Source organism: Solanum verrucosum, unplaced genomic scaffold (genome assembly GCF_900185275.1).
Source record: "Solanum verrucosum unplaced genomic scaffold, falcon-dt-bn FXZP01000163.1, whole genome shotgun sequence".
Lineage (NCBI taxonomy): Eukaryota > Viridiplantae > Streptophyta > Magnoliopsida > Solanales > Solanaceae > Solanum > Solanum verrucosum.
The window spans coordinates 173,992-197,695 of record NW_026020379.1 but is presented as its reverse complement, the minus strand read 5'-3'; the positions used below and the strand labels follow the sequence as shown (position 1 = coordinate 197,695).

General features: G+C 29.5%; 1 protein-coding gene and 1 long non-coding RNA gene across 3 annotated transcripts; one reads left to right on the top strand and one right to left on the bottom strand.

Annotated features, from left to right (window-relative positions):
* Positions 1-6,928: 6,928 nt before the first annotated feature.
* LOC125838954 (uncharacterized) lies at positions 6,929-7,387 on the top strand. Its single transcript, XR_007443643.1, has 2 exons — positions 6,929-7,203; positions 7,336-7,387. It is a non-coding gene; the product is annotated as an uncharacterized LOC125838954 (long non-coding RNA).
* Positions 7,388-8,099: 712 nt separating this feature from the next.
* Positions 8,100-15,603, bottom strand: LOC125838930 (mitochondrial adenine nucleotide transporter ADNT1-like). Of its 2 annotated transcripts, XM_049517932.1 has the most exons (9): positions 15,440-15,603; positions 15,145-15,347; positions 14,279-14,327; positions 13,817-13,980; positions 12,401-12,438; positions 10,858-10,970; positions 10,640-10,753; positions 9,842-10,186; positions 8,100-8,512 (listed from the first exon to the last, which is right to left on the bottom strand). In XM_049517932.1, exons 2-9 carry the CDS (start codon positions 15,303-15,305, stop codon positions 8,429-8,431), a joined length of 1,068 nt encoding a protein of 355 aa, XP_049373889.1. In that variant the 5' UTR covers positions 15,306-15,347; positions 15,440-15,603; the 3' UTR covers positions 8,100-8,428. The 2 variants fall into 2 exon arrangements, with proteins under 2 accessions (XP_049373889.1, XP_049373888.1); XM_049517931.1 differs by having other exon boundaries at positions 15,145-15,603.
* Positions 15,604-23,704: the final 8,101 nt, after the last annotated feature.

The following is a 23,704-nucleotide window of genomic DNA, read 5'->3' as shown; positions in this document are numbered from 1 at the left end:
ACTTTATGTATTATTAAAAATAAAATTCATATAATATTATAAAAGAAGTTATATATAGACAGTGTATCCAACTTAAATTCTAATAAGTCCCACAAATCAAATTACTATTATAGTGGTGTCTCAATTATAAAGAACATATATAATGGAATAATCAATGGCAACTTTCTTTATATGATTTTTTTCATTATCTTTTATCTATTTATTTTACTCTATTTTTTTAAAAAAAAGATATTTTTTATTAATAAAAACAAATAAATGGTCAGCTTTGGATTGCTATACTAGCTCTTAAAATTTCAAGTTAAAGGGCGGACCCATTTTGGCAATCTCAAAGTTTTTATTTATTTTTTATTTTTATAAATTTGATGTTCGTTATTCATTTGAAATTCGATTAATTTGAACCTCATAAAAAAGTTTCACCTTAAATATAAAATATATATATTTTTATTAAAGCAACTTCACTTTTTCAAAAATAATATTAACCTTTTATTTAGAAAAAACGGCTGTCAACTTTATTGTGTCAAACCCTTGCACTTAAAAGTAATTATTTTCTGCATGGCAATTTGGACTTTGACATAATTGTAATAATTAATTATAAGAAAGTGTTGAACACAGATTTGCTTATTGGAAAAAATAGCTGACAATTTCTTGAAGAAAATGAAAACAACTACTACTATAATATATTTGTAAAAAATACACTTTATGATTTTATGTCCGTACGACGAGAGAAGTCTCAACTTGAGTCGAGAATCTATTTGAGTCATAAAAAGATAAAATTAACATAAATAAATCATATTTTTAAGATGCAACTAACACAGGTTTAGTGCAACTTTTCTTTTTCATTTTGATGAAAAATCTAATTAAACAACAGACCTTAATCTATTAACGTCTAAATTATAACGTAAAATAAAAGTTTTTCTTATAAACTTTGGAAGTTTTTCTTCATAAAAAAAACTAAATAACTCAAAATTTTCAGTAAAAAAATATTGAATTTTTTAGTTTCTAAAATAGGAAAATACAACTAAGTACACAGTTTTAACCTAAATAATATCATGGCAAAGAGAATACTAACGTAAAATCCCTAATGCTTATTAGATAAGTTAGAAATTTTAGTTGCAGTATTTTCTGTTTCTTTATAGTTTCTTCATTTCTTAATTTTTCTGATCTTTTTACTTCTCATTTCATGTTTCATTTTTATTTGACAAGAAAAAAAATTCTAAATTTAATATATAACTAGTGAAAATGTTCGCGCTTCGCGCGATGAGAAAAAAATAATTAAAAATATTTTAATAAATCATTTCTTATATCTGAAAATCAAAAAATATTTTAAGAATCATTTCTAATTTTCAAATTCAAATAGATTTAAGTTTTAAGTTCTAGTTATTATTAAATACAATTTAAGCAATGTAATAATAACTGTTGAAATAATTCAACATAGTGTGAATTTTTTTGCTATTGATTAGAATCGTAATTTAAAATAGTAAATATTTTCTTTTAATTGAATCATAATCGTTTTGCTGAATTGTTGATGCACTTGAAAGAAAATGGATCATACAGTATTAAATATATTATATGATGTGTTTGATTTTTTGAACAAAATGAAAAGAACACAAATGGTCATCGGGCTAAAGGTTTATTGTAGCAAAGTCGTAGAAGTAAATTTTGTATAAAAAATATAACTTTTAAATATTTATCATACATAATATTCATCGAAAATTCATCTATTCAGTGTAGAAAATTGGAAATAAATTGCAACACAAGATAAAAGAAAATTTTTAAATTTGTATTGCAATTAAACACAAACATTAATTTTTTTTATTAATCATTATTAAGTACTATGATTGAAGATTGATATCTCAATTTAATAAAATATAAAGATGGAAGATAAAAGACTGATGTAGAACCTCACTTTGGTCAGGATTATCATTTATCCTCTCTTTTTTTTGAAATTTTTTACTATCTTTTGATTTGTAAAATCTGCAAAAAAAAAATAAAAAAAATATATATATTTATTTCTCTCCTCACCATTATTACAATTTATTAAATAGTAAATATTTTTCACCTCTCCTCATCATTACTACTACTACAGTTTACTTTTTTCCACCTTCTATTTTTATAGTTTTTGAAAATAAAAATTCTTGTTGATCTCTCATCATTATTACCATAATTAATATTTCTTATTCAAAAAATTCTCTTTTTCGTTAATTGTTTTCTTTCCTTTGATTTATAATTTCTTTTTTAAAAAATAGATCTTAAATATTTTATTTATCTTTCTCTGCATTATTGGTACAATTTATTATAATTACTTTTTTGTTTTTTCTCGTTGTTGCTATAAGACATTTTTTTAATTCCCCTTTTGTTGTCTAAAGAAAATCTTATTTATTTCTTCTCCTTATTATCACTATTATTAATTTATTATTATTATTATTTAAATAAATCCTTTTCTTTTCTTTTAATTTTTTCTCTTGATATATATATATATATATAAAGAAAGCTCGGGCGCTGCCCGGGCCCAACATTAATAAAGTTATATTGTTACTCTCTCCGTCCCATATTAGATGAGAATCTTACTAAAAATATTTTTTTCATATTATTTGAGCACTTATTAAATTAGGATAGAATTAATTAATTCTTTTCCATTTTACCCCTACAATTAATATGACCATTCCTATATTGTATGTGTATGTTTTGTAACTCATTTCAATGTGCATTGATATAAACAAAGGGCAAAATGGTGACCTTTTTCAATTTATTAATGATTTCTTAATCACCGTGTAAAGTTGGAAGTGCCCATCTAATATGGGATGGAGGGAGTATAGTTTATGTATTGTTATAAAATTAGTAAAGATTGTTATAATATATTTTGCTCATAAGTGAGCTAATCTAGAAACTTATTTGTCATTTGTCTTTTTAATTTCAATTTCAATTTTAAATAGCAAATAAATGTAGCGATAAGATTGAGGGTAGAAATGAAGCATATCTTTGTAAATTTAAGTAAAAATAAACAGAGTAGAAGTAACATTAGGGTTATCGATAGGACGGTTCATTCGGTTATTTTTAAAAAAATTATATCATTCAATTTTTCGGCTATTTTATAATGTATAACCAAAATTAAAATTTTAAAATCATCCGAATCCTAATTTATGTGACACAAGCAGTACAAAAATTAGTCTTTTTTTTGTTGTCTTGTAGATATTTTAAGTTATTATTTATTGTAAATTATAGTACTTTTTATTAAAGTTTTTAATAGCATATGTTACTTTTTATGTTTGAGAGTTAAACCAACTTTTTTTTATATGTACTTACAGACTACCCAATCTACATTCTTCCATACCTGCACATAACACCTCTGCTCCACATCACTCTCTCACCTCATTTTTGTCTCACCATGACCATGTTTGTTTCACCACTATTTGTTCTGATAGTCAGCAGTTGGTAAATACCATCTCACTTGATTATGAACCTAATTCATATGAAGAAGTTGTGTTGCATCCTACCCGGCAACATGCCATGACACAAGAATTTGAAGCCTTGTATGCAAATGACACTTGGGACCTGGTCCCATTACCTAGAGGGGAAAATGTTATTGGCTGTAAATGGGTGTACAAAGTCAAACATAAGGCAGATGGTAGTGTGAAAAAATTCAAAGGCTAGATTGGTAGTAAAAGGGTACACACAGCAGGATGGAGTAGACTATACTGAAACATTCTCACATGTGGTTAAAATGACTACTGTTAGGACACTTATTTCCTTGGTTGTTATGAAGGGTTGGATATATAAAGGAGAATCATAAGCATGCTATTGTGGCATGCCTCTTTGATCAGGAAGTATATTTATTTATTTTTTCAATTTTTTGAATTTTATTTCAATTTTTAATCAAAAAATTTTAAATAAATATTAAATATGAAAGAGAAATGTTAGTGTCTTTAAAAACTTCTTGCTCAAATGTTGCCATTTATAAAATGCCACATTCCAATTAAATCTCTTACGTCTTAATTACACATCAAATTCATAAAAATTAAAACGGTTCTTTTTACTCTATTATTTTTGCATTAATTTCCTATCTTTTTTCCTTCTTTTTTATATAATGATAACATAATAATATATTAATATTTTTTATGGGAAAAAAAAATTTTGGTCAGAATTTGGCCAGAATGATATTTTATCTATGTTATTTTACCTTTTAAAACATTTTTACCCTTTTAACTTTAATATCCTTTAACTAAAAAATAGAAAAAAGATCTGTTTATTTTTTTAAAAATAAAATATTATAGTTTTTTTAATTTTCTGGCCAATTTATCCAAATTTTCTGGCTATTTAGCACTTCCCTTTTTTAGGTATAAAAAATCAGCCCACATAATAGTAATATATCATGACTTTATTATTGATTTTTAATTCTTCAATAAATTGAATAATTAATGGATAGTGACGGTCTATGTTTCTTCATCTTTCCCCTTCCTATAACCCCTGTATATTCAACAATTACTCTTACATTTACTTTTTGCATTAAATCTTGGGAGCAATGATCTTTGAGTAATATTTTGCATATATATACTTTTCATTTCTTTTCAACAATAGTGTATGTTATGACGATTAATAACATAGTGTATATGTTATGCTGATTAATAAAAGAAAAGGTAATGCAAATAGAGAGTCGATTATATAGGTATGTCCACTTTTAATTAATTTATTTTTTGATGAGGGAGGATGAGACGATTATATAGGTACGTAATTCTTCTGTTCAATTTTAATTAATTTATTTTTGCATGAGGGAGGATGTTTTTATGATGATATGAAAAATTTGATTAATATCAAATAGAATTTGATTAATAGCTATTTGATATATTTTTTTCTTGTGATATGTCGTGGATATTTATAGAATATTACACCATTTGAGCAAGAAGTTTTATAGGTACATAATTCTTTTGTCCACTTTTAATTAATTTATTTTTAGATGAGGGAGGACACTTTTATGATGATATGAAAAATTTGATTAATATCAAATAGAATTTGAATAACATCTATTTGATTTTTTTTTCTTGTGATATGTCGTGGATATTAAATTTACATATATAGACAAGCATATAATAGTTGAAATTAAATTTTAAATAGGTGACTTATTTATAATTATGGTTATGAGTTTTGTGCTTTTTTAATTATTTTTTTGTTATGATGAATTTTGAGTGATAGCCATTTAATATCATCTATTTTTTCTTCTGGAATAGGAACAAATGATTCTAAACTTTTGGCTTGCTTTTGATGTCATGCTAATTTGAGTGATATTGTGGTCATTTTAGAATTGTTCACAAAAAAATTAAATATGAGAAAAACAATTGCTATATTTAATTGCCGTTTAGTCATGTTTTATTGTAAAAATAGAAAAAAAAATTATTGTCAAAGTGAAACGCCACCTTATTTTATTTTAACAAGTAGCTAACTATAATTACAGTTATTTATGTGTTTAAAATTAATTTAACATTAAGAATCTCAAATGTTTAAAAAGATTTGTCTAAAAGAGATGTTAAATCACTTCTCCATTAATTAATTTATAGATATTGACAGTTATTTCATATATAATATATCGATACAAATAATTATTCAAGAGTTAATCTGATATGCTGAATTTATAGGATAGAATAATGGGACATTGATATAATAACAAAATTAATTTTTAAAAATCAAAAGTATTAAAAAAAAGTTCAGTAAATGAAGGGATTTATTTGATTAATGGGATGATATATGGAATCCAGTACTTTGTAAAGTATGACTGCAACGAAGGAAGAAAAAATAGAATAAGATTCAGCATTGTATGTTTCTATATTGACACTTATATTTATTTGTTGTTTTTTTTAATTAAGATATTTTTAATTATGATATTAGTTTATGGATAGTGAATTACATTTGTTCATGTTTGTAGATAGAAAAATGTACAAAGCAATAGTAAATTAAAGTAGACATCATGTTTAATATTTTCAAATTTTATTTACTTTTATGTCCGCGCGAAGCGCGGATAAATTTACTAGTTATATAATAAATAACTAAATTGTCCTTAAATGAAATGTTAATGCCCAGAAGCACATGTGTCGACCAATTGGTGTGTGCTTCTAGCCCCTAGATGGTAGTATTTATCTTCAATAATAGTTAATGAATTTGAATAGAAGATAAATATCTACTCAATTTTTATCATTATCTCACTTATCTTTAATTTGAATTTGAGTTGAGAAATAAATCGAAGATGAATATCTTTTTAATTCTTTATCATTTATGTTGTACAAGTAACATTTATTTAAACATTAATATTGTACAAGTAACATCATTCAAGTAACCTATTACACCAACTTTGAATTTTTTTAATTAAATGTTTACCTAATGCAATTTGACTTTGTATAACTATATATCACATCATAATACATGTTTATTCACTATTTAATGTCTATTTTACTTGATTATTATATTAAAAATAAATATCTATATTAACTTATTCAGTTTGAAAAATTAAGAAATATTTTTTTATTCTATACCTATTTTACCCTACTTATTTCAATTCATTCCCCAACATTTAGATAATACTAATAATTCGTGATGATAGAAAAATACTCTTAGTGCAAAGGCAAATATTTTTAAAAAAAAATTATGGGAGGAAAGAAAGGAACAAAAAAAAAAAACCAACCAAATCTATTAGCCAAACATGTGCCTAAAATACATGAAATTGTGGTTATTGTTACATAAAAAAATGATGGATGACTAAAAAAGAGTTAGACACCACATATTAAAGCTATATATAATTGTCCTTTATTCTTCTTATGGTTTCCAAATCCCAGTTACTATTTACAAGGCATTTTCCTATGATAAAAAATCTACATATTTTTTCTACTTGACATTATTTTTGAGTGGGAAAAAAATGGCTGAATCTACGAGTACAACGACGAAGCTTGAAGAACAATTAATGGATAGAGAGGAAGAGAAAGGTGATGAGAAACTAAGAGAAACGTTTCTAGTAGAGCTGAATCTTGTTCTTGTTCTCTCATTTTTTTCGTTATCATCTGAAGAACGAAAATTAGAGGAATTTGAGATCGATAATAATAAAGATCATCAAGAACACAACATTATTTCTAAAGTTAATTCCAAGAAACGCGGAGGAATCAATAAATATAGAGCTACTGAACATGAATTTCCCAGGTTTCAAACCAAGATTAAGGATTGCAGGTAAGATTTTCACAAATAATGATGGTGTTTGTGCGCCTTTAGATACTTGTTATCGTTCACCAGCATAAGTAACGAATTATTTTTATCTTTATGTTGTTTTAAAAGTAATCAAGATTCTCTCTTTTCATTCAGACACTGCAGAAGAATGTGAAGAATAACATCTTTGTGGAAAAGCAAGCAAAAAGAAAGAAAATGTCTTTTCCATTTATGGATAGATGATAATGAAGAAAGAGGCATTTGTATTCGACTTTACAAAAGCATTTTACACTTCTACTAAATACTTTTGATTAAAAAAAATCAGCAATTTATAGCCATCATAGCAAAAAAAGTAGATAAATAAAAAGTTTCGTAGCTTATAAAACCACAAGTAAACAATGTATTGACAAATCTAGTGATGTTTTCACTCTTTAGTTTGTCAACATAGATCAAAGCTATTTATGTCAATGTATATTTGATTTTGTTCATGCTTTACATGGTCATTTCCCCCATTTTCTTTGGTTTTTCACTTGGCATTCAATATCCATTTTGGAACCAGACTAATTCAAATTTGTGATGACAAGTCCAAAGCTCCCTACTAAAAAGAGCTCAATCTCAATTCCCAAGATTCAAATCCGAAACTTCTGGTTAAGAACAGATGGTACTTATCACATCACCCACCACAACCTTGGTGGTTGGTCATTTTCCTTTTTCCAAGAACATCCACTAGGGAAAGGAATCATTGGGTTTATCCTTTCCATCTTTATCCTCAAACAGCTATTTTTAAACAACTAAAGGCAAGAGAATAAATTAAAGGGGTTTGCTTCTCCAATGGAGATAGCAGCTTCACAGAGAATATATATAAATACTATTGGCAGGACATTTGCATCTTTAAAACACAATGCACAAATAGGCTACAAACTGAAAAGATACAAATAGGAGTGTACTTGTATAATTTCGAGGAACTGATCATATAGCCAAAAATAAGCTGTTGAAAACACAGAATATTCGTATTCTCTCACTAACAAAGGAACTCAAATTATTCATTACACTATTCTTGATAATTTTCTTATTGACAACACGACTAAATAAGCAACAACCACATACAGTAGGAAGTTCTAAACACAGGCTAGGAACAGGACTCTAAATTCTCCGTCTAGACTATGTAACCACCATATTATTATAACCCTTTGTATCCTTGCCTACAAAATTATCAGAAGAATGAGATAAATACTGGAGCTTCTCTTCATTATTCAGAAATTCTGATCTCAACTCCCAATAGGTCCTTTACTTGCTCATACGCCACGAAAGCAATAGATATTGAAGGAACAACCTGAACAACACAGCACCGTCAGGATGAAATCAAGAAAACTGACATGAACAAAAAGTTATTATGAAAAAGGAAATAAAATCCTAGTAACTCGATAGGTCAGAAAAGAGGACCGTAACAGCCTCTTTACAGAAACATACGGAGAAGGTTCCATTCAGTATATGTTCACTCCAACCATAGCTCGCACTGGTAAGGAACGATTTTTTTATAACTGAGAATCCCCAAGGGTTAGTGACGCACAATTTGAAACTCACGGATCATAGGCACGCCCCTCTACATTGACAGGGAAAGATTTCATGCTCAGGGTATCCCCTTAATTTTATTTGTCTTGGATCAGTATTCAGTGGCAACAAATTATTAGAGAAGAGCAGTTCTCAAATTATACTAATTAACTGAAGCATATCAATATTCCATCTCTATGTGATGCTTGATACTTTTTACTAAGCATAAGAAACACTAAACTTGTTTGAACTATCCAACTCAATGTTCTACAAAGTATCAGATATCCTCCAGGATGTGGAATTTAATTTGCCCGTGCAAATACGTCTCAATAAAAGATGTCCTAGTCTGATTTGGCAAGATTATCAAAGTAAAAAAGCCGATAGTTGATGATACACATAATTACACAAGTTAGTATTTGGGAACCCATAATTAACAATGTCTCCATCAATGATAATGGGAAAAACATTTTAGTGTAGAAGTGCATACAATACACAAGACAACAATGATATAAAGTATGTCTTATCAGAAGCAAAATTAATGTCTACTCAGAAACAGTAAATTTTATTTAAGCAAGTAAACACTCAATTGCAACACTACAGTATAGTAAGTGAAGAGGTGCTCACAACTCCAAGAACTTAAGCAACTAATAAAACATATCACGGGACTTGGTTCAAATAACCAAAACAGGAAGGATAAAAGGCTGTACGTGAACTGGAAGGCTAAATTGCTTGGACTCAGGTGTGGGTACCCGATACGGGTGTGGATCTAGAGGTCAAAACCTTTATAATCTAAAATATAAGATTCAGATACAGGCAAGGTATTCCAAGGAGAAATATTGATCAAGAGGAGAATCCTAGGAGATAAAAGGAAAAGGAATGACATAGACATTTCTATATACAAGTTATTCTATTTTCTTCAATTTCACCTTAGCTTTCATTTTGATTACAGAATCGTAGGTATATCTCCCGAAGTTCTCCATTAACTTTGGTCAAAGTACCCAAATTCGGTAAGGATCCCACACCCATGTCATGTTGACACAGGTGCGGCATCAAAAGTGAAGTGTGTGAGTAACTTAGCTGGAAGGTAACAATATTGAAAAACAAGACTAACCTTCACTGAATTGGGCACTAAACCCTTGTACAAGGCTCTGACACCCTCATACTTTACAGTTTTCCTGAAAGCATCAATCATTCCAGTATATTCGAGGGGAGCCTTGCTCCTCCCATCACCAGTAACAATAGATGAAGCATGACTCCATCCAACCATCTGCATCCTTCTGCGAATAACATCAAGAGGGTAGGCAACAGTTTGTCCAACTGTTCCTGCAGCAGCTCCACATGCCAGCCTTGTAACAACCCCAAGCTCAGAATTATCAACAAGACCAAATGGTTTTGTTTTGACCAACCAGTCTTTTAAAGATTCATATACAGCAAAATTAAGCCCCACATATGGAATCTGCAAACACCAAATAAAATGATAAGCATTGGCAAGAACGATAAGAACTCCCCACTAGTGTTATGTTTTCTTCTCTTTTCCTTTTTTTTTTCTAGATAGGTTCCTTCCTTTTCCTTTCATTAAAGATTCAGGGAGAAGGGGATTGATCTTTAACCTTATCCATAGAAAAATTGGGCTGTAATACTAATTAGCTAATTGACTGTTGGTTTATGTTATTCACCTTGAAAAGAGAATGGAACTTTTATTTCTTCTTCATGGACAACTTCTCAAATGAAGACAACAATGCATTTCAAGAATATGATTGCCAAATTAATTCACGTATCTTTTTCTTCATAGAAAACATTGAAAGTGGAGGTCTCTATTATGATTTACGATTAAATCTAGTGAGCATGGTTATTAAATTATCACAAGTACTGGTAACCAGCTCCTTTGATCCAGGGAACGAGAACTTACAACTCCTATGACAGAAGGAGTCCATCCTTTATACAAAGCTCGTGGACCCTCCTCGCGAAGCACAGTTGACAGTGCATGAAACATTCCTCTGTATTGATAAGGAGAGTTCTCTGTCTGCAGAGCAGAGAAGAGGATTTTAGAAGGCACCTTCGCAAAATAATACCCAGAGGAATAAATCAAAACTCATAGCATTTATTCAAAAGGATTCACAAAATTACCTGCACAGTGAGTCTTCCTCGCACCATATCCATTGGGTAAGTTGCAGACATGGCAATTATGCCAGCACAAGCACCAGCTCCAAGACGTAATAGTGGAGTGAGCTGAGCGTCCTCTGTCGTAAAGGAAGATGAAAGAGTCAAACAATGCATTTCCATTTTCTTGTTAAACTTGAATGTAATAGTTTTGCATATAAAGAACAAAACAAGCAAAATCATGCAATTGCTTCATCAACTAAATGCAGACATCTTAGAAAGAACCTTTATCAGATGATAGTTTGTCTAAGAGAGCACGGTATGTGCAGATGAGTCCAGCAATTTAATGCACACATAGAGTTAGGGGATTGAAATGCCTTGGGAGCTTTTGTGATCAGCCGATCCTCCTACCTAGGGGAATTTCTCAGTTTTAGATATGAAACTACGCATCCATTTGGTTATAGCCTTATGAATCTTTTACTTCCAGTGCATTAAATTGTTGGTTATAGCCTAGGGAAACTACACATCCATTGGGTTATAGCCTTATGGATCTTTTACTTCCATTGCATTTTATTCTTAATTAAATTTGCATTGGATCTGCAAGATTGCAAGTCTTTTGAGACGACTTCCCTGCATGTAATTCTACCTTCTCCCCCTTTTTTAGCACCTTGTGCAACATCTATCAATTGTTGCATATAGAGGTCTATTCACGACAAATGTCCTTCTAGTGCTTCTCTTATTTTATCCCCCAACAAATGATACTTGAAGCCTACTTTGGACGTGATTATTTCTAACTTTATCCAATCTTGTATGACAACACACTCATCTAAACATTCCCATTTTTACTACACTCATCTTGTGGACACGTCATGAACTAGAGACCCAGCAATTACTCCCATTTATACAGAAGTTCTTCCACTATTATAACAGAAACGCAACTAAGAAAGAAAAAGAGTTCTGCTGAGAAGGGGATTAACTACAACAGGGAAGAAAACACTGGTGAGATTACAGCAATCACTGAAATCTGGCCCCACAATCTGAGGCATTATTATGCTTGAACTTGGCAAAGGAGACTCATTTTCCACTAAATGACTACCCACAGCCCAAACTTGCATCTCTATGCTCGACAGATTGGGTTTTTACATCCAAATAGCAAATAGCCAAATACACATAATGTGAACAGCAAGGGCAATACACATAAATCAAGTGATAAACAAAGCTTTCCATTTCCAACTAGCGAAGCAAACATTAGCAGAAAATGAGTCTAAACTAGGATTGAAGGCAAAGGAGAAAGGAACTTCATAGAGGTATATGACATACAAAGCACAAGCTACAACACAGCAATATGTAATAACATCCAAAAAGACAAGAACTATTCCTAACAGTTTTCTACAACTGAGTAGTTAGGTTTCCTCCCACGACTGGACTCATCAATAAAATATCAGTCTCATTAAAATGCAAGGATGGTGAAACGAAAACAAACAGTGAAGCCCCCATAAAAAAATCCTTATTTTTTCTTCCAATGGGTGATCTCCATGACCAGTATATAACTTGAAGGGAAGAAACATACCATTTCCAGTTTGTTGCCGGTACAAATATAATATACCCCTGTTCCAATATCAAGGAAGAAATCAGTTAGCCAGAACAGAATGATATAACTGTAACATGAGAAACAAGTTGGAAATTCAACAATCCTTTAGTGACTTGAGACATCAACAATAGCCATCTTCAGAAAGTACTTCATGGGGCCCTTCTCAAGACCTCGTCTTCACCTACCCTTAACATAGTTTTTTCCCCTATTATACCTAAAAGGGCAGATTAGTAGGGATGTAAATAGGGCGGGTTAGGGTAGGGTATGTCTTGACCTATTAACATTTTGACCCATCCCATTTAGCATTTTTCAAATATATTCCCCGGCCCCACCCCACTAAGCCTTACCCCGCCCCACTCCATTTACAACAATAATGCAAGACTAAGCTACAGTTAAAGGGTGAAATTTTCATATGATTTTGGTTTCAGAAAACAAAGGAATAGGAATATCTTCATATGATTGGGAGACTACCACTAAACTGTACTGCAAGAATATCCATCAAAGAATGTTGCAAAGGATCTAATGTATATCCATCAAAGAACAACATTGTTTACTACTTTTCTCTGTGTGCGTGAAAGGACCAGTGAGCATGAAAAAGTAGGATAGGAAAAAGAGGAATAAGAAATAGTAATAATATTAATAATAGTTTATGTTGTAGCCATAAATGTTAGATTATGGAGGTAATTTTCAGAATGTGAAAGCGAATGAGATCAATGAAGGACTCCCCCCTGCTCTTACCCAATACACAACCTGTCCATGCCCTGCCCTATTTAAATTATTGAAAATTTAAGCTTTGACCCGCTTGCCCTATTCAAGCATTGCCCTTCCCTGCCCCGTTAAGCCTTTAACCTGTACCAATTGCCATCCCTACAGATTAGGTCATTACATTACTTGTCTATCGCCACAATGAGGTTCATAAACTAGGTCATGTTTGCATGTAAGACATAGTTATGTCATCATGATTTCTCCAACATTCCTCTCACAGACGGCTAATTTCGTTCCTTTCATTTAGTATTTTGATAACATAATATTTTATCAATGTTTTGGGGTAAGGAAATCCCCAGTATACCAAAAGGTAGGGAACCCACATTGAGCTCGTTTCCTTTAGGATCATGGAATCTTCAAGAACAAGTACCATCTTTCCCTTTCTGTCTTCTTTTTCATTTTGTTCTTTTTCTTGGTTGAGTATGGGGAGGGTCCCTCCTAAAACGCACAATGGCACCAAACTGAAGAATTGAAGTAAATTGAAAAAGATCTACCACCACATTAAAGGTGAATGTTAAAATATAAACAGCGAAATATCTATAAAAATGAAGTGGCCACAAGAAACATAAAGGTGCATTCTATTATCCTCCGACTGTTTATGTAAAGTCTATGCTATGATAAGAACATTACTTGGAAGCTTGTTCATAGCTGAAGAACTTGACTGCAGAGTTTGGGACGATCCGGGCACAATTGGTGCCATTGCCCTTAAACAGTCCTTTGAACCCTTCAGTTCTCCAGATATATTTCAAGCCTTGAATGGTGCCATTGTATTTTATGTTATGTGGATTTTGAACCTGCACATTAAACATCATCACGTTACAAGTAGAGAACAAACAATTTAAATGGAACCTCCATCTAAGCACTGAGCCTCTTGTGGGGGATACAGGATAAAAAAAGAGGGAAGGTAGAAAGTTTGAAATCTTGAAACATTTTTATAATAGGAAAAAATACAGAGTTACAAACTAAAATATAGGGTTTAGTGCTCCAGCATTCATACCCAGTATGGCAGGCAGGAAGAAAGCTTATATTGTTGTCTTTCGGTAAAAATATTCAACGGAGAGAAAATACACAAGCTATGAGATTATACTTCACCTGTAGCAATATCTTCAGCCGTTCCAGTGGAGCCACAGCAGTTCGTGACCTGCAAGAGAGAGAGTAGCAGTAAGTGTGAAGTCAAGTCAAATTTTACAAAAATAAAAAGATTAGTCAAGCATATCAGAACAATAGTTAGTATCAACACTCATGTAGAGCAGACAGTATCAGTATCATTTTACTAAAGCATATACCAAAAACCTTGGAGATGCATGTTTCCAATAGAGCATTACCTTCTATAAAACAGGATACAATTTATAACCTTGAGTCCATCAGATAAAAACAAGCTTATATAAGTAAACATAGAATCATAATAGCATCTTATATACTATTTCGAGTCTGTCAACCCAGTATTTTGTACTTCTTTTATCAGTTCAATAACAATTCTCTGGTAATTTTCCTGCAAACTGACCCCAAAGATGACAGAACTGATAGTAGTAATTACCCACTCCCACATAAGGAGGGTGACAATTCATCAAGAACACATCTTTCTACTTGTTCGAAGTATCTACTTATAAAAAGATACAATTTCATAAATAAAATTTAACATTTTTACCCAAAGATAACAAAGAGAGCAGGTATTTCTAACAAACACAAACAACAACAACTCTGCATCAATCCCGAACAGACAAAAATAATCATAACTCCGAATCAAAAATAACAACTCCAAATCAACCTCGAGCATACAAAATAGCAAATTTTCATTTCCATGCATGTAATCAGCAATAAATGGATCCAATTATTCAAATATAGACATAACTCTCAATATGGTGGGGAAAAAAGAAGCATAGTACTCGGCAAAGCTTTGTGATTATAGTCATGAGAAAACATATACAGTCAGTGATAGTATATAAAAAAAAACTTACACGCCTCCGGCAACACCTCCGGCGACAAGTGACTTGCAGATACTGAGGACAGCATGGCTTGTAGGCTTAATTTCTTCTCTAGCTAACTTAGCCTCTTCCGCCAGGTTCACAATTTTCTCCACAGCCGAATCTCTCGCCGCCTTCACATCCTCCGAAGCCATAAATAAGACTAAAAAGGAACACCTAGACCTAACAGCAAACTCCTTCGCCGAAAAAAAAACTCACCAGCCGATACTCACTTTATAGATCGGAATGAGAAAAAAAACTTATGGAAATCCACACATTTTCCACTGACCGTTTCGGTGATTCAACTCCTCAGCCAGCAGCTACGGTGGTTGACGGTGGCAGCGACGGCGAGAGATCAATGGTAAATGCGGCGGAGAAATGAAGGCCAAAACCTGCTCTTTTATACGACGGCGTTTGCTGAAAGTGTGTTGGGCTTTAATTAATGAATTAATTAATGAAAAATTGGTCCGTCTCTTTTTAGGCCGGAACTTGCCACTTGCTATTGATGAATTGCGATGAGATAGATATAATTATTCTTATTTGAATAAAATTTTATGGCGTAATTCAACTTAATTGAGGTTTTGAGTGAGTAAATTATATGGTAAAAATATTTTTTGTGGTGAATAAGGTGAGGAAAATATAATTTGGATAGGTAAAGAAAAGATGTGTAGATATCCAAATGAAAAGTACCAAAAATTAAATATTGTGTATTAGGAAAGGTAGAAATAGGTCTAAAATGTATTGGAGAAAGGTGCGCAGCTCCAACTTAATTATAGAGGATATAACTTTAAAGAAAAGGCTATGAAGATAGTAGATTAGAGTAAAATATTAGTAGATAGTAGAATATTATCTTGCTTAACAGCGATTTATTTTGGGTTTGATCGTATATGTTATCTTGCTTTTGATTTTTATTATCATATGTTATTTTGACGAGCAAGAAAAAAAGAGAAGAGAAATACTTGTTCAGCTGTTGTGGAACAAGTGGCATTGCTACAGGGAATTAGAGTGAGTGTGTTGGGGACCACTTTGGGACCAAAAGAAAAAGTAGTGATTTATAATTAACTTAACCCTCTAAGACCTAAAGGGTCATTATAAAAAAAATAAATCAATAAAAAAAGAATAAAGAGGGTTAAAAAGTTTGGAAATAAATTTAATAAAAGTCTTGAAACGATTATGACTAGGATGTTGTTTATTCTCAATTATTAAGATTCGAAAATATGGAACATTTAGTATTTATTTACATAATTTAAATATTTATAAAAAATATTTTATTAAATATGTTGACGAAAATAATTTCTGAATAAAATTTCTCATTGATAATATATTCTCAATTTCTTTTAAATATAAAGTACAAAATCATAAGTTAGATAAAAAGTAGTGTAAATGATAACTTTATTTATTCATATACTTGTAGTCAAGCAAAAAATTATTTGACTTTAAATTATAATAGTATCATGTAAAATCGTACAAAAAAAATATGTCATTTAGTTGATTATGTAAGAATTAAGATAAAGTAATTAAAATAATACTTCAACATATATATATACTATTAATATGTGGCTAAGAGTTATTAATACAAAAATGCACAAATTAAATGAATACATACATGACATTCTATATATTCTTATTTACCGCATAATAATTCATATTAGACAATTAATTCATCAATACTATCTTCATAACTAGTCCACGAACCAAACATTACTTGACTTTTTAATTTTTTTAATCAAATTCAATTATATTATATTCAAATTCAAAAATATGACTTGCAAGTTGCACCAACTTAGAGGTGGCACACATAAAATAAAATAAATAATTCTTTTTAAAAAATGCTCATTAATTTAGTGTTTGAGTCTTGAACGTAAAAGTTAAATATATCTATCTTTTATGATTGTGGATGAATATTTATTTGTGATGAGCTTTTCCAAATATAATGTCAGCACATGAACATGTGAGACTAATAAGTTTTTTATATGGTTACTATATATTAAATCTTGCATCCTTCTCTTAATTTTATTAATGTCAATTAACTGTATTATCATAAAAGAGAAACACAAATTTAAACACTTATTTCATCAATAAGGTAAATGTATGGAGCCAAATTTAAGAATCGGGATTAGTACCTAATGTTGTTAGTACTAATATTACATTCATTATTTAGAGATGAATTGTATCATAACAATTGAAATTTCAAATATCAGTAGAAGATAGTGTAGTACATGACAAGGTCAAATTCAACCATAACCACTATAGCATAATTAAGAAAGAGTAATTGATTTTTTTTAATTAAATACCTATAATATTGGTTTTCTTTTGTTTATCTGTCTTGAATTCTTAACCTAGTGTTCAATAGAAAACTCCTCAACCAATCAACCACTATGACCTAAGAGGCCATTATAAAAGTTGTGTTTGAAAACACATTTCATTTGTAAAACTACTGAAGCTTTGTGAGGATTTTTTTTAAATTCAAAAACTAATTTAAAACTGATTTGAATAAGTTTATTCAAACTTGAAAGTGAGAATTTGACAAAAAATAAAAAATAAATAAAAAATAATTAAAAAAAATAATAATATATATATATATATATATATATATATATATATATATATATATATATATATATATATATATATAAAGGAGGATCATAGACAAGGTGATGTGACACCTCCTCCATTCATTTTTTATTTCTTGCCAGTTGCCTACCAATTTTTAAATTCAAGAAGGTTGACATCATTGTGATTTCCCTTTATTATGTTTTCAAGCTCTGTGTATGTATAACCTGACGCTTGACACCCAATTAATTGTTACTAATATCAATTTTATTTGACCCATGTATTACCATGTCAATATTCATATTGTTTCAGTTGTATTTATCTTGATAAAATAATATAATTAGAACAATTAATGATGTTACTCCCTTATTTTAATTTTTTTAACCATTCTTTAAAATTATTTAAAATAAATATAAGTCAATTATAACTTGAAAATTTTTCCCTTCTTTGTATTAATTTCTTCATATTAATGCATACTATTAAAAACATGACTTGTTTAATAAATACTTTGAAAATAAATCAACACAAATAAATTTATACTATAATATATATATATATATATATATATATATATATATATATATATATATATATATATATAGAAACGTATTCTTTATTACCAAACAAAGATTCACACTTCTTCGTATTGATTTATTTTTAAAACTTTCATTATATAAGTCATTTTTTAAAATAATGTGAATTAATATGAAGAAATTAATACAAAAGGACAAAGTTGTCAAATTATAATTAATTTATATTTATTTTAAATAAATTTTAAAAAAAAATTAAAAAAATAAAAATAATAAAGGTATACGTAATATAATAAATCACGGGGAGGTGAGTTTTGTAAAACTATCCCTTAAAAATTTAACGGGGCGGGCGCATATATTAATTGACCAATTTATTTTGGACTAATAATGTAGGTTGCTTCACTTCATTTTTAGTAAATCAAGCAGCAGCCAATCCATGCCCCATTGTGTAAGAACATAGATATCAACTAAATCTAAATTAAAAGACACATTGATACATTATGCTTTTTTTAATCAATAGAAGTATGTTTACGTGTCTATACTCTTGATCAATAGACTATTAAAATTTAAAATCAAAAGATAATTTATTGTTTAGTTTCTAATTATTTGTTTTTGTTATTAGCAGTAGTCATTTTTAATGCATTTCTCAAAATATTGAATTTATTATATTTTTAAAATGATATAATAAAATTATCGTTATATTTATTGCTCCTTGAAAAATGTATCAAGTCAATATTTGACACATAAAAATAAACGGAGAAAATATTATTTCATAAGTTGAATAATTTACAATATCATTGGCATCGATTGAAGACACATGGCAATAATCAACATTCGGACATGGGCATGCCCCATCTAATATTGTATTAACTACTCACTAATTGTCTATTTATGAAAATTTTTGACATAACCAAAAAAAATAATCAAGGGATAATTTGCACAATTAGGATTTTTCGATGCCATTTTTTAAGTTTTGATTCCGTTAATTTTCTTATAAATAGTATATAACATGGTAAAAGTGTCAATATAATTTCAAATTAAGGTACAAAACTTTCCATGACACAATAATATTCTTCAATTTTTCTATTCTAATGAATCACTCAAATTTAACCACAAAATTCACCAACATGAGGTGTGATGCAGTTGTGGGATTGTTTCACTTTTAACTAGACGTCTCGGGTCGTGCCCTGTATATGTTGATCCTATTGGGAGCGCCACCCCAAAATGGGTTTTGCAATGTGCGATCAAAATTTAATCGGAATTTTAATACAAGCTCCAAAAAAAAAACTTGTCTTATTACTAGTTTTGATGAACCACTAGGATTAGTGGTCAAATCCTGATGGATCACCAAATTATGATTATAGATCACGATAAACTGTTGGGATTGACTATATAATTATGACGAGTCACTATAATTTAGTGTGTAAAATTTTTACAAACACATTTTAAATTTAGAAATTTATTTGAATAATCTCCAAGTAACTCCAAATTTAATATACAACTTTACAAAATAATCTCAACAATTAACCATGATTAGATTCAACCAAAATCTTATAGAAAAGCAATTTTAAAAACAAATATTTTTCTTCCTTCCGAACGTACCCTTAGACTGGTATAAAATCATCCCCTATATTCAAAGCTCGAAAGATCAAGAATAATATAAATTACTTTTTTATATATATAATTATAGGAGTGAAAACAACAAATCGTTAAAAAAAATGTATTATTAATGAAAGAGTCAATTTTGATCATCAATTTTTTTATTTTATTCATTTTACTATATCAAAATTTGTAAATTATTTTTTCATAACAAAAAGTCGGTTTTACTCAAATATTATGAAAATCATTATACTACTATTATTTGTAACAAGAAAATCACTTAATTTTACTTAAAATTAAGAGGAGACATTTTCTACTGTACCTAATAAAAATAAAATGTTTTTCATATAAAAAATAATTTAGTGACTCTTGTAATATTTAAATTAAGTTGAGTAACTTTTTTGTTATAAATATACTTTTAAAATGTTTATATAATAAAATAAAAAATGAAATAACCATTGTGAAATTATTCTACTTATAAAAATTAGGGGGCAAAATGGGTGTATATATATGATTTACTAAAAACCAAAAAAAGCTTCAAATATCTTTTTATATTTTGACATAATGATGCTTCAAATATCACGACAAGACTGCAAGGGATTATCAATTATTTACGTGAATACAAAGGAGAAAAATCCTAAAAAATAGCAAATTTAAATAATGATTTTTATGTAATAAGACTATTTATTAATCAATTACACTTGTCTTTTCTTCTACATTTGGAACACGTTAAAAGAACCATATTTAAAATAATAATAATTATATTATGTATTCAATATTCTTAGTAAAGCTTGATTAAATTTGAAATTGTGTCTAGCAGAATTTTATTTTGAAGATGACAGTAAAATTTCTTTCGTTTCTAAAAGCTTAAACCTAAATATCTATTAAGAGTGAAAGAATCTGAACCATCTCACCACAATTCATGTTGATGGAACCTCCTGATTCAATTAAAAGATCCACAAACATATTTTTTTATTGAATATGTTATATATCGCAAACAAATCTCTCTCATATATATAATATTAAATAAACAACAAAGATTACGGTAGTCAAATTATTTTTATCTTGCCACCTTTTTATGCTATCGTCAAATAAACTTTTATTTTGCTATTATTTTTACTATTAATAATCGTGACGTCACCAAATTGGGGTGAGATGTAATTAACACTTAATTAATATTACTATCTATCGAGTGAATTATGTCCTATATGTCCGATAGTTATAGCTGAATTTCCATACAAGTAGAAATATTAATCCAAAAGCACATTTGTTAACCAAAAAAATAATAATATTATTTGAAGATGATATACGCAAAAAAATTCCAATAACATTTATGTATAAAGGATGACAAAATTAGCCTATAAAGTTACGAGTTAAGTACCACCGATAAGGCACCTAATAAGTTTTGAAACTAAGTAGACGTTCGGCCATAAGATTTGAGACTCCATAGTAATTTTGTGGTACTTTATATAATTAGAGGTGGGGTCAGGATTAGGAGTTTTGAGATTCTAAATTTTACGACGGTTTGAACCCACAACACTAGTGTGAAAAATATTTTCACCGCCCCTTCCTTACCACTAAATTGTCAATGAATTTGTTATGGGGTCACAAGTTAATATGCATATATATTAATTATTCCATTTTCTTATATAAATATAGAGTCAACGGAAAAGCTAGTGAATTCGTCCGAACCCATGAACCCCAACCTAGCTCCGCCCTTGTTTATATTAGGATATTTTAATATTCCATTTATAAATTATGATTTACTTATTTGCTAAAATTGTATAAAAGTTGGGAAAGTTTAATAGTACTTGTTTTTTTATAAAGGTATAACATATAAACATGCCTTTTAATTAACTTTGACCTTATGTCGTATTTATGTATTCCAACTTTGGACATGCACAAGTAGATACTTAAACTTGTATAAAGTTGAACAAGTAGTGCCTTAACTCTTACATGACATATTACCATAGGACGACACATAGAACGCGGATTGTCATCTAAGATATCATATAGGAAACATGTGTCTATTTATTCAAATTTAATTAAGTTTAATTTATGTAAATCTAAAATTGAATGATAAATATTTTAGCTAAGATTAAATTAAAAACACATTTATGTATTATACGTTTTACGAAATGTAGACAGGCAGAGCGACTTGCTTGACCAGTTGTTAGCTAAGAAAATTGAATTCAGAATATATTTATGTTCATTTTTTCCCATAATGTTCTACTACTATTAATTGTACATTACACTAGACTAGAAGGTTGTACATAAAATATTAAGCCCGCATTGCTGACTCAAATTTATATACTCACTATATATTTATATATAAAAAATCTCATGCAAATAATATATAATACGTGGAGATGTGAAGTAGGGAGACATAATGCCTAACCTCTAAAGGTAGTTCTATACATTTATTTATACCTAAAGTGTCCTGGTTAGAATCGAAATAATCAAGTGTATTCATGCGTGAGCTAGTAATGCAAATCTTGAAAGATCATAAGTAATAATACAAACGAAAATATTCGGTCAACTGACATACATTCACAAGAGGAGATGAGCAATTCACTATATATCACTAAATAGCATTTTATGTTGTATAAAGGTCATTTCTTTTAAATATGCCTTTAGTATTTTGGTATTCAAAATACACTGTATTTTTATACATTTTGTATAATTATACATGGTATGCGGAATTTAAATATGCATTAAGCATTTTATGTTGTATAAAGGTCATTTCTTTTTAATATGCCTTTAGCATTTTGGTATTCAAAATACTCTTGTATTCTTATCATTTTTATCTCGTGGATGGCTACAATCAATTTTATTGATCTTAGGCTTACAGATAAAAAAGCCTTTTCTAAATCATGTATGTATTTGTCTAGGTTGTATAGAGCTAGGCGTTGTTTCCATGCTCTTCTTCTTACTAAGTGTAAGTGATATTGAATATGCTTCATTTTAGCATGAATGATATGTAATGCTTTGTTAATATCAACATAATAATATTTGATTCCCTATAGGTACTAAGTATTTTCTCTTAAGTCTAAGAACATGATAAAAATATGAATATAGTTTGTTTTTAAAGATAATAATTATGAAATACAGAGATTTGCATTTCTACCTTTCTCCTGTTCCTTCGTAGAATAGTTTTTATCACTACCGCAACAATTCTCCTTTCATGCCATGAACAATTTTTTGCCTCCCTGACCTCAGTCTTCTAGCTACTTTTCTATTGTTCCTCCTTCAGGCTGAAGCTATATATCTTCACTTAAGACTATTCTTGGAATTTAGAGAAGAGAGATATACAAACCCAACTGTTTATTTCATAATATTATCTTCACATACAAACCATACCTATTTTTACATATACTTAGAACATAAAAAGAAATACTTTTCCCTGACGGGAAAAGTTTCTACTCACTTATCAAGGTACCTAATATTGTTCTCTAATGATTGTTTTGGAGAAAATGTAGTCTGCCTCTTAGTGTAATTTCTATCTCCTTTTATAGATGTAAGGAGAGACTAATTATTACATTTTTGTTTTGTAGGGACTTCCCTGAAAACTTGGATAATTATTCTGCTCGTCCTTCAATCATAGTTGTAAAGATAATGATGGCCGACCAGATTTGACATCTCTTTTTGACCGAAGAGATAAAGTGTGAAGAGATAAAATTCCCTTTCTCTTTCTTCGTGACGTAAGAGCTTACGTCTTTTGTTTTGTCCTTTTCTGACTGTCTACATTTTTGTTTTTACAACTGTTTGTTCCCAGTTGTGACTTTATTCAGATCCCTCTTCAGGTATTGAATGCTTGTGGTCTAGAAACTTGCAGGCAAACTTCCACGTTTCTTCAGTTGCTTCTAGTCTGT

Excerpts from the sequence above, each read along its gene's own strand:
- LOC125838930 (XM_049517931.1), bottom strand. The coding sequence starts at position 15,305 with ATGGCTTCGGAGGATGTGAAGGCGGCGAGAGATTCGGCTGTGGAGAAA. Across the intron at positions 14,328-15,144 it reads GGAGGTGTTGCCGGAGGCGT|GTCACGAACTGCTGTGGCTC; the intron begins GTAAGTTTTTTT and ends TCTCTCTTGCAG. Across the intron at positions 10,754-10,857 it reads GAGGAAGACTCACTGTGCAG|ACAGAGAACTCTCCTTATCA; the intron begins GTAATTTTGTGA and ends TCTGCTCTGCAG.